We start from the raw sequence: 16,890 nt of genomic DNA, 5'->3' as shown, positions 1-16,890 counted from the left end.
TAGCAGGCAGGCTGGAACAAACATGCTTACTAATGACAGATTTACAGTGAGGATATAACCATCATATAAGATTATTTACTGACAGTGAGAAACGGAGCAATATTATGCTCATTGTAAAGCAGTAGTAAAAGTGTTAACTTTCTTGAACAAAATGCAGCACTAAAAAATAAAATAGGATCCAAACGTTTTCAAACATGACATGCTCCAAAATGCTAAACAAGACCATATAAATATACAATCTACAATTTCATCAAGAATAGTGCAAACTAAGAACCCAAATCTGCAAACACCAATGAAATATAACATATTAATCAAATCCATGCTACTGGGGGGAGAATTGCAATAACACATTCAAGAATAATCTATGATTTCATCCTTCATATTTTAGTAGCTTCTGCAGAAAAAAAAATGCATTGATCAATGCAAAATGACAATTAACAAGACTTTTCAGAAAAAGCCATAAGTGAACCCATTTTAACCCCATGATGGGTTTAGTAGTTATACCTCTTGATCCGAGCAAGAAATAATGCCATATTTAGTGGTAGAAGCCAATTCCTACATACATCTAATCCATATTAGTATTAACCAATATCAATTTAATTTGAACCAATTTCTCAAACTCATAACAAAAAATCAACACGATTCGTCAGAATCAACCGAACTCTAAAGTTGGCCAAACTTCACCAATTATAACCAAATTGACAGTTTTAGAAGAAGAAGAAGAAGACAGAATGAGAAGCAGGACAATGAGAAGTAAAGATGGGAAGGCAAAAAGAGGGGTAAAAAGACATTCAAATATGACAATCAAACAGAATATGAGATAATATTATTATTACATTTGCTTGTTGCAACTATCATATTTGTTATTTTTCATTATTGTTGTAGAGTTTATTATCCACCACCATGTACGACCGAGAAAATATAGGAAAAGAAAACAAATGAATGAAATATGTCCCTTAAGAAAAAGTAGTGTTATCACTAAGCGCTCACCTAGGCACCCAGGCAACGCGAGCTAAGGCTCGAGCACCACTGTTACATCCTATGTGAGCAATTTCACTCAATCATCGCCTAGGCATGCGCAGAGGCCCAAGCCACAATGAACGATAGAGTGTGACGGTGTCAACAAGCAATTGATGATTGGCAAGGTAGTCGACCACCAACACAATGGTGTCTCCCCTCTCGCGAATGATAACACAACCCTCCCTCTCTCTTAGCTCTTCTAGATCCTCCCATCAATTGCTCTCTCTCTCCTCACCCGAAGGCACATCCCCTCCATCTGATCACTTTCTCTCTCCCTCTTCTCGATGATGAGTAGCCCCCCATTCCTCCGTCTTCCCTATGACGATAGTGCAACCCCTCAGCCCCTTTGCTTTCTAGATTGTTTCTTTATGACGACGTAGAGCACCTAGCGCCTCATATATTTTAGAACATTGATGCCTTTAAGTGCCTAGCACCTTTGACAACACTAGGAAAAAGAATCCTTTCACAAAGAAAGAGATATCAAGGAATTCAAAATCAATCTAAATTCTAGTAAGTGCCATCTTCAAGAAACTTCTTATATTGGTCTTTGCGTTACCCACACTTAACCAGCATGAGTTAGAGAATAATTGGAGTTACAATAGGGTCAATCACTATCTATAAAATTGCAAGCAGATAAGTTTTTGTTCTTTTATAAAACATATACATAATAGTTATTTACTACAGTAATAAAATTTTTTTTACGAAATATGTTTTTATATTGATAAGCATAGAATAGGTATTCTTTTAATGAATTATTCATCATTTTTTTTCCATTTTTCAATTTTATATTTCAATTTCATAAGTTTCTTTTGCAATGTTAGATAACCTCAAAAATATAAAGGTATAAGAAACTTTCAATATATTTTTTATGTACTTAAATTTTATTGTATACTTCACTGACAGTATGCTATTTTACATTTAGTATTTTTCTAGTTTAAATATGTTTTTACCAAGCGATCCTGCTATCCGATTAAACTGATCCAGCCAACCTAACTGTAGCATTCATAACTGATCCTAGGCCTGACACTGTTCTTATGAATTATGATAATGGACCAAGATATATGCGAACATTATGGAAACAAGCATAAGCCCATATTACAATAGATGAGCTTGTAAAAGGCAATGGTACTTAAATCATTCAATTTAACAAAACAGATGTAGTTCATGGCTGTTTGGCCTTTAGAATTAAATCAGCATTGGTATAAACTTTATCTTTCAATCCTCCATTGTAAAAAGTCAAGTAGGAAAATGAGTTTGTATGAAATGTAATTTTAACTTTCTAGTCATTTTGGCAAGTTTACTATCTTTCTCTTTGCCTATTCTCACATGCATACCAAATTACTATGCTGTTTATGTATTTCAGTTTGATATGAAATAAAGATTCTCATCGTGATTGACAATAGCGATCTTCCCAACAAGAGAGACATTAAAAAGAGTGCAACTACCAGCATATGGCATGATGAAGCATCACACTAAGACCCAGGGTCACATAAATATGAAGGATATTATGGAACCATAATAAAAACAATTGATTGATTCTTGGCCTTGAGTTCTCAGAAAATTGAAAAGCTCCTTTTTAAGATAATTTTGCTGACAATCATACTAATTCAACAAGTTCTAGGATGAACGCTTAAAGTTCTCAATGATCATAACATTAGTTCTATGCATAAAGTAGAATGCTACAAAACGATGCATCTTCCAATTCAGCTAGATAGGATGTTGTTTAAGACTTAATAAGAAGATCGGATATTTTCAAAAAGAAAAAAAATCAAATATTACCACATATAGTTTTTCTATTGCCAAAACACATCATGCATGTAATTAATCACCAAATATCATCTATACTTCAACCAGATGACAATGCTTCATCGATCCTATTTGTCTATAACCATGACAAACACCATGTCAAAGAAAAGGCACTGTTCTTTTTTCTGTTCTCTTTTTCACCCATCCATGATGAATATATAATCCTAAAAAGTTTACTACTACAAGTGCAACAATATTTTATTCCCAAAGGAAGCAACATTCTCCTCTTACATGCTACAATTAATTACTCTGAAGAGAAGAAAGAGATGGATACCTGTCCAATCCCTCCAAAAAGGTCATGCAGATCTTCAGTCGTCACATCAGGAGGCAAGTTTGAGATGTAAATCCTCGTGTTATCACAGGATTCTCCACAATTCTCATCACACTGTTTAACTGCAACAGGAGGAGCACCAAAGGCACCACCACTATGGCGAGGTGGAACACCAATGTCGTGGACAGGGTTCGTGCGGTCACCATATCCACCACCATATCCAGACGGTGGAGCACTATAGCCAGATGGTGGACCACTGCGAGCCACATGACCTTCACTGCCATATGTATTTGGAGGGGGAGCACCATATGAAGGAGGGTAAGAATTGGGATCACCATAGGTACTAGGACGTGGAATAGAATCAACACCATAAGCATCATTTGAACCATAGGTCCCTGGAGCAGGAGGATAATTTCCAATAGGACCACCATATGCAGATGGAGGCGTTGGAGAAACTTGACCATAACCACCATCCTCTCTTTCGTGATTATTGATATTGTAAGATCCACCTCTTCCACCATAATCACCACCTCTTCCCCCATAACCACTACTCCTTCCACCAAGATTCCCACCATATCCGGCTCGGTTGCCACCATATCCCCCTCCACCGATATTATAACCACCACGACCACCATTATAATCACCACCACCTCTGTTATTGTCACTGGAGTCTCCCCCACCACCAGCAGCACCACCAGGGCATGGAGCACCACACTTGTTACACTCGGTTCTTCTTGCAAAGTTCAGGTTTCCACAACTGCACCAATAACACTACTTGATTGCCCGGAAAGAATATAGACAGACTATAATCATAATCCAGGTGGAAGAGTAAAACCCTGGAGGGGTAATAAGAGGACCTGGGGTTGGGGCATCGCCAATCCCCCTCCCGTCCAAAACCGCCGCCGCGGCCACCACCTCGGCGCCCTCCGCCACCTCCACGGTTACCACGATCGCCACCTTGGTGCCCACCATCCCCGTACCCACCGCCGCCACCTACAAGAAACGACAGGTTAAAGCCTAAACCTAGAGCAAGGAGACGAAAAATCAACGACAACTTCGAAGGGACAAAAAGAGGAAGAATCGGAAACCTCGATTCCCGGGGTTTCCACAGTAGCCGCCGCGGCCTCGGCCATATCCGCCGCCGCGGGGAGGCGGCGCGCGATCGTCGGGTCCGCCGTAGCCGTAGGAACCTGACATTAATCAGGGCTTTTGTTTCCGCTGCTCAGAGAAAAAAAAAGAAGGGAAAGATAGACTGCGAGAGAAATCGAGGGCGCGGAGACGATAATTAGGGCATGCAAGTGTCCGGGCATCTGAGTTAGAAAATGGCTTAAATAGCCCGACAAAGAATACTTTTTTTCCTGTCGTTGATTAACGCCCCCTTGAATCACAACAATTTACAATATAGATATTTGAAAATTTGTTCTTGTTATAGATCTAGTAAAACTAAGAAGGAAGGGTTAGGTTAATTTTAACGCATGTGATTTCCGTCGTATAAACCTTAAGTTGTATGCTAACTCATAATAAAGGGTTAAGGTCAATTTTAGCTCATGTAGTTTTGGCTATAAATCTCTTAAGTCCTTATAGTCTACTCGTGTCTAAAATAATCCCTATATTTTTAAAAACATAACATATAAGCTCCTCTAGTCAAGTTTGAGTTAATAGACGTTAGAATCAGCTTACGTGGTATGTTGTCTCGTAATAAATCATTAATATAATGATATATATAATTTAAGTTTTAAAAAATAATAATAAATGGTTTTAAAAACGTAGATCGGCTACCTAATCAATTTTTTTTAAAACGAGCATTTTCACGATCTGGCGAGTGGCGCACTAGCCTTGCCTCGACATCTGTCATATAGGAAAGAGCCTCTTAGCACCTGCAACGATCGAGAAGGCCACGATCCGATCCCTCGGACCCAAAGAGGAGACCACTAGCCGCATTGCGTGCTTTAGCATCCGGAGCTTCTCCCCTATCATGCCTTGGCTCACATCTAGCACAGTCACCAAATCAATCGAGGCGCGAAGAGGGGCGAAGAATCCTATCGATGGTGCTTTCAACTTGAGAGCCACCACATAGCTTCAGTAACTCCACTCTTTCGAGAACAGGGCTGCTTATGACATCACTGTCACAAGGATGCCACCAGCCTTGAACTTCAGTGTCGGCCGACGAAGGACTCCTCCGTAAATGCAACTAGCAAATCAAGCGCGAGAGGCCATAAGGAGCCCATGGAACTTATCCTCTCGTTTCACGTTCTCTATCTCCTCATTATCATCATCGTAAGCTTTCTCATCCTTATTCTTGTTGGTTGCTTCTCATATAGGACTGAACCACATGCCCCCTCCCTGGTTGGACTTCGACACAAACAACAATGGCATGTCATTATCATAGACCTTAGCAGCAACAACAACAACGGTGGCTGCAGCTACTCTGTTCTCCCCTAGCTATCATTCCCCACCTTTGTTGATGTTTCAGTTGTCGCCATTAGTAGTCCTCTTATTCAAGTTCTGGTTCTTCGTCTCTCCTACCGTCCCTTGCTTGACAGTGAGTGCATTGTCTTCTCGACAGCAAAACATAGAAAGAAAGGGTGCGTGGTACTAAGAGGTGGAGTAGATGGGCAAGCGAGGGTAGCATGGCTCTTGACGTTGGCGATAATACAGAAAAAGTGGAAGTCATAGGAGCACTCCACCATAAAGATTGGCGTCTCCTAGCTCGCCTTCACAGGGTTGATTAGGCAGCTGATCTATGTTTTCAAATCAATATATTATCATTTTTTTAACTTAAATTACATGTGTCATTATATTAATGATTTATTTTGAGTCAACATGCCACGTATCATGTAAGCAGACTCTAATATCTATTAACTCAGATTTGGCGGGAGAGGTTTATATGTTATATTTTTAAAAATGTATGGGTTATTCTAAATACGAGTAAATTATAAGAGTTTAAAAAGTTTATGACCAATATTATAGGGTTACAATAGACCTTAACCCAAGAAAAAATTAGAGAAAATTTGGCACAGTAATATACTACTAACGCATCTCAATACTATTATTATTATTCCACTGGTGGTCAAAAATTCTAATGTCATTTTGACAGTGTCCAGATTATATATGTAATGATATACTATTAGTATTTTTAGGGATGGATAATAAATTTGTGCTTCATTGTCTTTGATATGGATCATGAATGGTGAATCTGGATAAGAGACTTTATTTTCATGTTTTGGTTAAATATATCTGACCTCATAAATTATACATCAAAATCTAGCTAGGCTTTCTTATGTAAGACAAATACAAGAGAGTGCTACTATGAGGTAAACCTCCTGATATTACAAATTTATACCAACGGAGCAACTGAATACTCTCCATCGGATAGTAACAATATTTTTATCCTAAGAAAAATTCTTTGATTATTTTATCATTTATGTCTATGTTACTCTACCAAAAGTTCAAATAGTATATTAATTTTTTAAAAGATATCTATATATTGTATGTTGGTGTATTACAATAGATTAGAGTGAAAGCTTTAGAGAATTTAACGATTCAAAGCTGTTGAAGATATTACTTTTTTTTATTTTATATCAACAATATAGGTTTGTTAGTCTAGTAATATCTTTATAGAAACACATCAATTGTGTATAAGATAGTTTCACAATTATGTCGATCCAAAGTTTGAATGAAAAATACAATCAAATGTGATATCTTATTACTATGTATTTTAATCGACTTGACTATTTATAGTTCTTAATATTGATCAAAGTTAAAATTTATATGTAGTCGATCTTAAATAGTTGAAACTTATATCAATTTATTGTTGTTGTGTAATGTGTAGTTTGACTGTTATCTTTTTTTTTTTCTTTTGATAGTATAAGGTTTTCTTGATAATGCAACATAATATTTATTGATGTGTGTATTTCAATTTTGCATGGCTCATTTTTATTTATAATGAATATAAAATAAAAAAATTAAAACATATATAATATTTTCCAAACAAGCTAAAGAGAATTTTTTTAATTTTTAAAATTTTTAAGTAACATTTGAATATAATCGATATCGGCAAGATCATGCTCGATAACAAAATTGATCATATTATGTAAATAAATAATTATAAAAAAAACTAAAATCATCATAGTGAAAGCTGATTTTGCAAAACATATGACAAGATAGCTAAGATTTCTAAAACCTCTTCAATATGTTGCCATCTTCTAATAAAACAAGCCAAAGTACTTTCTATAAATATAAAAAAAAAAAGATATTTGTAAAATCCACATCATCCAATGGACTTGATTTTCCACTCTCTAAGTACATAAATCTCAGATAGGTAGAAGACAAATTAATTTCAAGATCCCCTATGCAATTCCTATTTCAAGAAATATTAAGATTACATAAACATCTTATGATTGTTAGAAATCACAATGAGATGATAAGGTTGAATAAGAAGTAGATCAACCTCAACTAATTATATTTTGCCTCTTCATATTTCAATCAAAAACTTTCAAATCCAAGTGGGTGACTTGCTCAAGATGCTCTTGAGAAATCAATAATTTCAAATTTTGCATTTTAACTATCTCATTGATCATCTATGAATTCTTCCTTATGCTTGAATATAAACCTAAAGGAGCTAGTTTAAACATATATTTATATTTGTACTATCTAATTGAACATACTAGTAGGACCAAGAAATAAATTAGAAAAAAATTCAGTTTGTTATTGGTGGTATTATATATTATAACCTATATGTAATACATCTCAATACTATTATTTACTGATACCTAATCCTTAATGTATGATATGTATTTTGATACTATTCTGATTATGTAATGACATGCTATTAGTAGTTTTAAGGAATAATATCAACTTCTTTTGAGATAAATGTGTGATCCATTGAAACTTATTAGTTCATTTGTGTTTGATATAGACTATGGAGAGTAAATGTGGATACGAGACTTTCTTTCGAAGTTTTCATTAAATATTTTTTAAATCATAAATTATATATCGACATATGCTCATTGGAAGATAAATACACTCTAGTAAGGCAAATTCAAACACTATGAAATCAACCTCATGATATTGTAAAATTTAGATCGATCAAACAATTTATCATTCGGTAGAAAGATAATATATTGTTTTATTTATCTTTGATATACTTCATAAAAAGTAAATCTAGAAAATATGCCTTCCTTTGTAAATTAAGATTCCATGAATCATATCTTACAATTCGTCTTTCAAATATGTTCAATAAATATTTGCTGGTTTCTATGGCATAATACTAAGCCCAACATTAATGTAAAGCAAATCTCACAAGATCATGAGAATTCTATTTAAGAGTCTTTTGTCTGAAATAATCATTTGTGGTGGAAGACTTTGAGAATTTGTAGGTTAGTGCTTTCTCCACTAACATGTATATATATACATATATATACATATGTATACATATACATATGTATATATATACATGTATGTATGTATATATATATATATATATATATATATATATATATATATATTGGTATTATACTTACTAAACTTGTAATATAGACTCTCTTTTCATCATATTCATTAGGAAATGGCTTCCAAACTCTCTGTCGTCACCGTTGGCTTTCTTGTTCTCTGTCTTGTCATGTTTGCGACGTCCATTGGTATATATTACTATCATCTTCAATCTAAATTTATTTTGTGCCACATTATTGTTTATCTGATGATGATTCTCTAGCTTCTTATTTCTATATGAATTTTGTGTTTAGTTGCAGAGAGTTCGGTGAAAGAGTCATCAACAAGATGTGTAGATATTGGGAACCCATGCTCTAGAGATGGTGACTGTTATGAGCCATGCACACAAAGAGGTCTTGGTTATAACTGGATTTGTCGCTCTGGTGGATGCTGCTGCAGTGCAATATAACTTCTAGTGCCTTATTAGTACTAAATAATAATGTCGAGGGAAGTGTTACAGATATGTCATCACTTTGTTTCCTTTGGCTTGCTAAACTAATAAAAAATTAAGCCTTGAATAAAGTTATTCTTTTATGTTTTTCTTAACATGTTCATTTGTTCATAGGAATGGGTTATTCCCTAACTATTTGAATATAGCCTTCTATTTATAAGAATTTTTAAAGGAAATAACTAAGAAGATTTGAACACCATTATCATTGAAAACCAAACCCTATCTCAAATGATGTTGTGACTAATATAATTGTTTTCTAAATTAAAAAATATTTATTCAGAACCTTGATCATATATAATCCTAGATAAATCGAGATGTGGAAACCACCAAAAGTAAAATACTTAATGATAAAATAAATATGTATATAACATAAGGAGTTTCACAAATTCAAGTGTTATAATCAACTATGAAAACTAGTGAATAAACCCATTAATAATAATTGGAGTGTATCACCACAATGCATGAAACTATTTGTAATTCAAATCTTTGCCAATCTATCAAGTCTAATTGAGTTGTAACTGAATTAACTTTGACAGAGGCTCCTCATCAATCATTCTTTTGGGCTATTGATCAATCTCTCGAATGGTGGTGTACCAACCATCTATCAACTCGATTGAATCTTTTAGCTCCTCGATTGACTCCCATATATTGATCGATTATTTAGCTTGATGTTTGATTTTTTAAGAAGGTTTTCGATGCCTCATGATAAAGTATCTCATGTTTGATGCCAAGCACAAAAAGAAAAATGAATTCAAATTATCAACTACATTAGCGGTCATCGGAAAGTTATGCATAAGAAGCAAGCATTTATAATAAATGAATTCAAATTACAAACATGACATAAGAACAATGAATCTATTCGAAATCTATATATTATTTTTATCCTTTTTTTTTATTATTTCATCATTTGGCTTTATGTTACTCTCTTAAAATTTCAAATAGTATATTATTTTTATAAAAGATATCTATATATAGTATGTTGGTGTATGACAATAGACTAGAGTGAAAGCTTTAGAGAATTTAATGTTACATCGAGTAAAAAAATTCTTATCATATATGAAAGCTATTTTTTTATTTTATTTCAATTATGTACTTCTATTGGTTTATTCATGTATTTTAAGTAAAGATGAGAAACACATTAATTGTGTATAAGATAGTTTCACTATTATTTAACACTGTCAATATCATGCTCAAGTTCAGATGAAAAACGTAGAGGACTATGTTAAATCATTGATAACCAATATAAAACTATATAAGATTTTATGAATATGAATCTTAACTGATTTAACTTTTTATAGATCTTAATATTGATAAAAGATCTATATAATCGATCTTAAATAGTTAGAATTTATCATTTTATTGTTTGTTGTTGGTGTATACTTTTACTATTACATCTTTTCTTCTTTTGATAGTGTAAGGTTTTATTAATAATGCCGCATAAACTATTTAAATTTTGCTTGGCTCATTTTTGTTTATAATGAAAAATTAAAATAAAAGTTTCAAAAACATACAATATCTTCCAAACAATTTAGAGAATATTTTTTAAACCTTTTAAGTAATATTTGAACATAATCAGTATCCCCAAAATCATGTTCAGCAATGTAAACAATCATATTATATAAACATATAATCATAAAAAAAATCATCATAGTGAAAATTGAGTTTGTAAAAGCATATGATAGAATAGCTATGATTTCCATAACCACTTCGACGAGTGGCTATCTTTTAATATAGAAGACAAATCAATTTCAAGATCGCCTATACAATTTCTATTTCAAAAAAATATTAAGATTACATAAACAACTTATGATTGCACCATGAGAAGATACGACTGAATAAGAAATAGATCAACCTCACCTAATTGCATATCATCGTTAGATTTTGTGGCCCTTTATAATTGGATAAGGTATATAATATAACTAATTGGATTCTATTGAAATATTTTAGCCAATAGAATAGAAGTAAACTTAAAGTACGATTCGCTATGAGATAACATTGATGGGAGAAAATCTCCTAATATCTTATCGTAGACCCTCTGCTCTCACCTATAAATAGACAGGGTCTCTAGGGACTGAGGACATGCACAATGCACGTCTCGCACGTCTCGCACGTCTCACAGCGAACATAGTCGACGAGAGATTATAGTTTTCCCCTTAACTCTCTCCCTAAACCATCAATCTAGGTAGGATCTAGTTCCTCTTGGTAGATTGACAGCAATCTTGGATTAAAGATGGTGTCTTGTAGATCAAACAGAGATATCTGAACATATGGCATCAAAAAGTATGTATCTTTAAATTAAATCTAAGTGATCTAAGTATTTGATTTGACATAAAAATTATTTTCATATTTAATATAGCATATTACAAATTTTTATGCTTACAACCTCTTCATGTTTCAATCAAAAACTTTAATATCCAAGTGGGTGACTTGCTCAAGATGCGATCGAGAAATCAATAATTTCAAACTTTGCATTTTAGCTATAACATTGATATCTATGAATTCTTCTTTATGCTTGAATATAAACCCAAAGGAGCTAGTTTAAATATATATTTATATTTGTACCATCTAATTTAATATAGATTATCAAAAAACTTATTTTTTTTCTTCAAAAACTAGTAGGGCCAAGAAATAAATTAGAAAAAAAATTCAGTTTGTTATTGGAGGTATGATATATTATAACATATATGTAATACATCTCAAAACTATTATTCTACTGAAACCTACTTCTTAATGTATGATATTTATTTTGGCACTATTCTGATTCAGTATGTAATGACATGTTATTAGTATTTTTATGAACAACATCAACTTCAGTTGAGATAAATGTATAATCCATTTGATGAAACTTATTAGTACATTTGTGTTTGATATAGATTATGGAGAGTGAATGTGGATAAAAGACTTTGTTTCCAAGTTTTGGTTAAATATTTCTCAAATCATAAATTATATATCCATCTCTATTCATTGGAAAATAGTTACACCGTGGTAAGACAAATTCAAAAACTATGAAATAAATCTCTTTGACAAGTTTGATGTTTGATGCAAACCACCACTAGGGCTTCAAACATCAACTACACTAGTGGTCATCGATCCAATGTGCAGGCATTGGAGAGTCATGCATAAGAAGCAAGCATTTATAGTAAATGAATTCAAATTACAAAAATAACATAAGAACAATGAATCTACTTGAATTCTATATATTATTTTTATCTAAGGAAAATTCTTTGATTATTTCATCATTTGCCTTTACATTACTCTCTTAAAAATTCAAATAGTATATTATTTTTATTAAAGATATCTGGAGTAAGATGGTATATGACAATAGACGAGAGTGAAAGCTTTAGATAATTTAATATTATATCGAGTAAAAAAATTCTTTTCATAGATGAAAGTAGTTAAAGATGTTATTTTTTTATTTTATTTCAACAATGTAGTTCTATTGATCTATTTTTGTCTTTCCACTAAGGGTAGGAAATACATCAATTGTGTATGAGATAGTTTCACTATTATTTAACATTGTAAATACATCAATTGTCTGTGTTAAGTCATTGGCAATCAATGTAAAACTATGTCAAATCTCATGGATCTTAACTGATTTAGCTTTTTATAGATCTTTATATTGATAAAAGATCTATATAATCAACCTTAAATAGTTAGAATTTATCATTTTATTGTTGTTGTTATCGTATAGTTTTACTATAACATCTTTTCTTTTGATAGTGTAAGGTTTTATTGATAGTGCAACATAATATCTATTGATGTGTGTATTTTAATTTTGCTTGGCTCAATTTTATTTTTAATAAATAATTAAAATAGAAGTTTCAAGAGCATACAATATCTTCCAAGCAAGTTAGAGAATAATTTTTATTTTTAAAATTTTTTAAGTAATATTTAAACATAACCTGTATCCATAAGATCATGTTCAACAATGAAAATAATCATGTTGTATATATATATATATATATATATATATATATAATCATTATATTGAAAGTTGATAGTTAAGATTTCCATAACCTCTTCAATAGGTAGTCATCTTCTAATATAAAGTTGCTCATGACAAGCCAAAGTACTTTCTATAAATATAAAAAAATATTTATAAAATCTACCTCATCCAATGCACTTGAGATTTTAGACTCTCAAAAGCATGAATGTTACATAGGTTGAAGACAAATCATTTTAAAGATCCCCTAGGCAATTCCTATTTGAAGAAATATTACGATTATATAAACATCTTGCGATTATTAGAAATCATCATAAGGCGATAAGATTGAATAAGAGGTAGGTCAACCTCGACTAATTATATCTCACCTCTTTATATTTCAACCAAAAATTTTGAAATCCAAGTGGGTGACTTGCTCAAGATGCTATCGAAAATCAATAATTTCAAACTTTGTATTTTAGCTATAACATTGATCATCTATTGGTCCTTCCTTATGCATGAATATAAACTTAAAGGAGCTAGTTTGAACATATATTTATATTTGTACCATGTAATTGAATATAGATTATCAAAAAAAATTATTTTTCTCATAAACTAGTAGGACCAAGAAATAAATTAGAAAAAAATTTAGTGTTATTGGTGGTATGATATATTATAACCTATATGAAATACATCTCAATACTATTCTGATACCCAATCCTTAATGTATGATATGTATTTTGACACTATTTTGATTAAGTATGTAGTGACATGCTATTAGTATTTTTAGGAACAATATCAACTTTTTCTGAGATAAATGTGTGATCCATTCAATGAAACTTATTAGTCCATTTGTTTTTTATATAGATTATGGAGAGTAAATGTAGATAAGAGATTATCTATCGAAGTTTTGGTTAAGTATTTCTTCAATCATAAATTATATACTGACCTCTACTCATTGGAAAATAGATATATTATAGTAAGATAAATTCAAGAACTATGAAATAAATTTCTTGATATTATATAATTTACACTAATGAAACAACTCATCGTTTGGTGGAAATATAATATATTGCTTCATTTATCTTCGATATACTTCATGAAAGGTAAATCTAAAAAATATGCCTTATTTTGTAAATTAAGATTTCATGGATCATATCTTAAAATTCATCTTTCAAATATGTTCAATAAATATTTTCTAGTTTCCATCGCATAATACTAGACCTACCACTTGTGTAAAGTAAATCTCAAAAGATCATGAGAATTTTATTTAAGAATCTTTTGTCTCCCTTTAAGTATAATTATGGAGTATTGTGTATTGTTTCAATCAATACAATCTTCTTCTTTATATTTCATTTCTATCAAAAACAATCAAAGAATTTGTAGGTCAATATTCTTTTCAAATATATATAGTGGTATTCTATTTGCTAAACTCAAACTCTTTTTATCAGATTCATTGGGAAATGGCTTCCAAATTCTCTATCCACATGGTTGGCCTCCTTATTCTCTGCCTCATCATATTTACGACATCAGTTGGTATATATTACTATCATCTTCGATCTAAATTTATTTTGTGTCACATCATTATTTAATTGATGATGATTCTCTAGCTTCTTATTACTATGTGAATTTATTTAGTTGCAGAGAATTCAGTGAAAGAGTCAGTAGCAAGATGTGTAGATATTGGGACTCAGTGCGCTGATAATAGTGATTGTTACCTGCCATGCACGCAGAGAGGTTTGGGTTATAACTGGATTTGCCGCTCTACTGGATGTTGTTGCAGTGCAATATAACTTCTAGAGCCTTATTAATGGTAAACAATAATGTCAGGAGAAGTGTTGCAAATATGTCATCACTTTGTTTCCTTTGACATGTTAAATTAATAAGAGATCAAGTCTCGAATAAAATTCTTCTTTATATTTTTCTTAACATGTTCTTTTGTTCTTAGGAATGGGTTATTCCCTAACTATTTGAAGGTGATATAGCCTTCTATTAATAAATATTTTTAAAGGAAATAACTAAGAAGATTTGAACATCATTATCATTAAAAACCAAACCCTATCTTAGATGATGTTGTGATCAAGATAATTGCTTTCTAAATGATAAAATATTTATTCAAAACATTTTGTAGTCATGTATAATGTTTGAGCACAACCTTGATCATATATAATCCTCCATAAATCATGATATCGTAACCACCCAAGAGAAAAATACTTAAATGTTGTGCTCACTAAATCAACTATTGACACAAGACAAATAGGTTGGTGAATAAAATCATTAATAATAATTGGAGTATATCGCCATAATTGAGTTGTTACTAAATTAATTTTAACCAAGGCTCCTCATCGATCACTCATTTGGGCCATTGATTAATCTCTCGAATGGTGTAGCAACAATCTAGCAACATGATCATATCTTTTATCTCCTCGATCGACTCCGATATATTAACCTATTGTTCGGCTTGATATTTGATTTTTTTTAAAAGGTTGTCAATGTCTCATGATGAAATATCTCATGTTTGATGCAAACGACCACTAGGACTTTAATTATCAACTACACTAGTGGTCATCGATCCAATGTGCATTGGAGAGTCGAAGCAAGTATTTATAGTAAATGAATTCAAATTACAAAAATAAAAATAATGAATCTACTTGAAATCTACATATTATTTTTATCCTAAGGAAAATTCTTTGATTATTTCATCAATAGCCTTTACGTTACTCTCTTAAAAATTCAAATAGTATAATATTTTTATTAAAGATATCTGCATAGAGCAAGTTGGTATATGACTATAGACAGAGTGAAAACTTTAGAAAATATAATGTTATATGAGTAAAAGAGTTCTTATTATATATGAAAGCTGTTGAAAATATTATTTTTTTATTTTATTTCAACCATATAGTTCTATTGGTCTATTCATGTCTTTCAACTAAAGATTTGAAACACAATTATTTATATGATAGTTTCGCTACTACTTAATATCGTCGATGTTGGTCCTAAGTTTGATTAAAAAGCATGGAGGGCTGTTTTATGTGATTAACAACAAATGTAAAATTATGTCAGATCTCATATCTTATGAATATGGATCTTAACTTATTTAGTTTTAAAAAAAAATTAATATTAATAAAAGATCCAATCTCAAATAGTTGGAACATACCATTTTATTATTGTTATTGTTATATAGTTTTACTATTACATCTTTTCTTTTGATAGTGTAAGGTTTTATTGATAATGCAACATAATCTCTATTATTGTGTGTGTCTTAATTTTTCTTGGTTCATTATTGTTTATAATTAATAATTAAAATAAAAATTCCAAAAACATACAATATCTTCCAAACAAGTTAGAGTATATTTTTATTTTTTTAAACCTTTTATTTAATTTTTAAACATAACCAATATCCAGAAGATCATGTTCAGCAATGAAAATAGTTATATTTTATTAATATATGATTAAAAAAATCATCATGCAGTAGTATATGATAAGATAGCAAAGATTTCCATAACCTCCTAAATTGGTGGCCATCTTCTAATATAACGTTGCTCAGCCAAAGTGCTTTCCATAAATATAAAAAAAATATTTATAAAATATATATTATCCAAGCACTTGAGATTTGTGACTCTCAAGTGCATGAATCTTAGATAGTTAGAAGATAAATCAATGTCAAGATCCCTTACGCAATTCCTATTTCAAGAAATATTAAGATTATATAAATATATTGTGATTATTAGAAATCATCATAAGGGGATAAGGTTAAATAAGAAGTTGGTCAACCTCCACTAATTATATATCACCTATTTATATTTTAACCAAAAACTTTGAAATCCAAGTGGGTGACTTGCTCAAGATGCTATCAGGAAATCAATAATCTATATGTTTATAAACATAAAAGAGCTAGTTTAAATATATATATTTATATTTTAACCATCT

General features: G+C 31.4%; 1 protein-coding gene across 1 annotated transcript; it reads right to left on the bottom strand.

The window, feature by feature from the left end:
• Positions 1-33: 33 nt before the first annotated feature.
• Positions 34-4,411, bottom strand: LOC135671649 (transcription initiation factor TFIID subunit 15b-like). The gene is made up of 4 exons (XM_065179880.1): positions 4,186-4,411; positions 3,955-4,090; positions 3,101-3,854; positions 34-555 (listed from the first exon to the last, which is right to left on the bottom strand). Exons 1-4 carry the CDS (start codon positions 4,292-4,294, stop codon positions 499-501), a joined length of 1,056 nt encoding a protein of 351 aa, XP_065035952.1. The 5' UTR covers positions 4,295-4,411; the 3' UTR covers positions 34-498.
• Positions 4,412-16,890: the final 12,479 nt, after the last annotated feature.

This window comes from Musa acuminata, unplaced genomic scaffold (assembly GCF_036884655.1).
Source record: "Musa acuminata AAA Group cultivar baxijiao unplaced genomic scaffold, Cavendish_Baxijiao_AAA HiC_scaffold_1150, whole genome shotgun sequence".
In the NCBI taxonomy this organism is placed as follows: domain Eukaryota; kingdom Viridiplantae; phylum Streptophyta; class Magnoliopsida; order Zingiberales; family Musaceae; genus Musa; species Musa acuminata.
Note: the sequence above shows the minus strand (reverse complement) of the source record. Positions and strands in the feature narration are given on the sequence as shown.

Bases quoted from the DNA above. Each gene is read 5' to 3' on its own strand.
- LOC135671649 (XM_065179880.1), bottom strand. From the start codon at position 4,294: ATGTCAGGTTCCTACGGCTACGGCGGACCCGACGATCGCGCGCCGCCT. The intron at 3,855-3,954 runs GTCCTCTTATTA...TTATTGGTGCAG, and splicing joins TGGCGATGCCCCAACCCCAG to TTGTGGAAACCTGAACTTTG. The intron at 556-3,100 runs GTATCCATCTCT...AGATGTATGTAG, and splicing joins TTTTTGGAGGGATTGGACAG to GAATTGGCTTCTACCACTAA.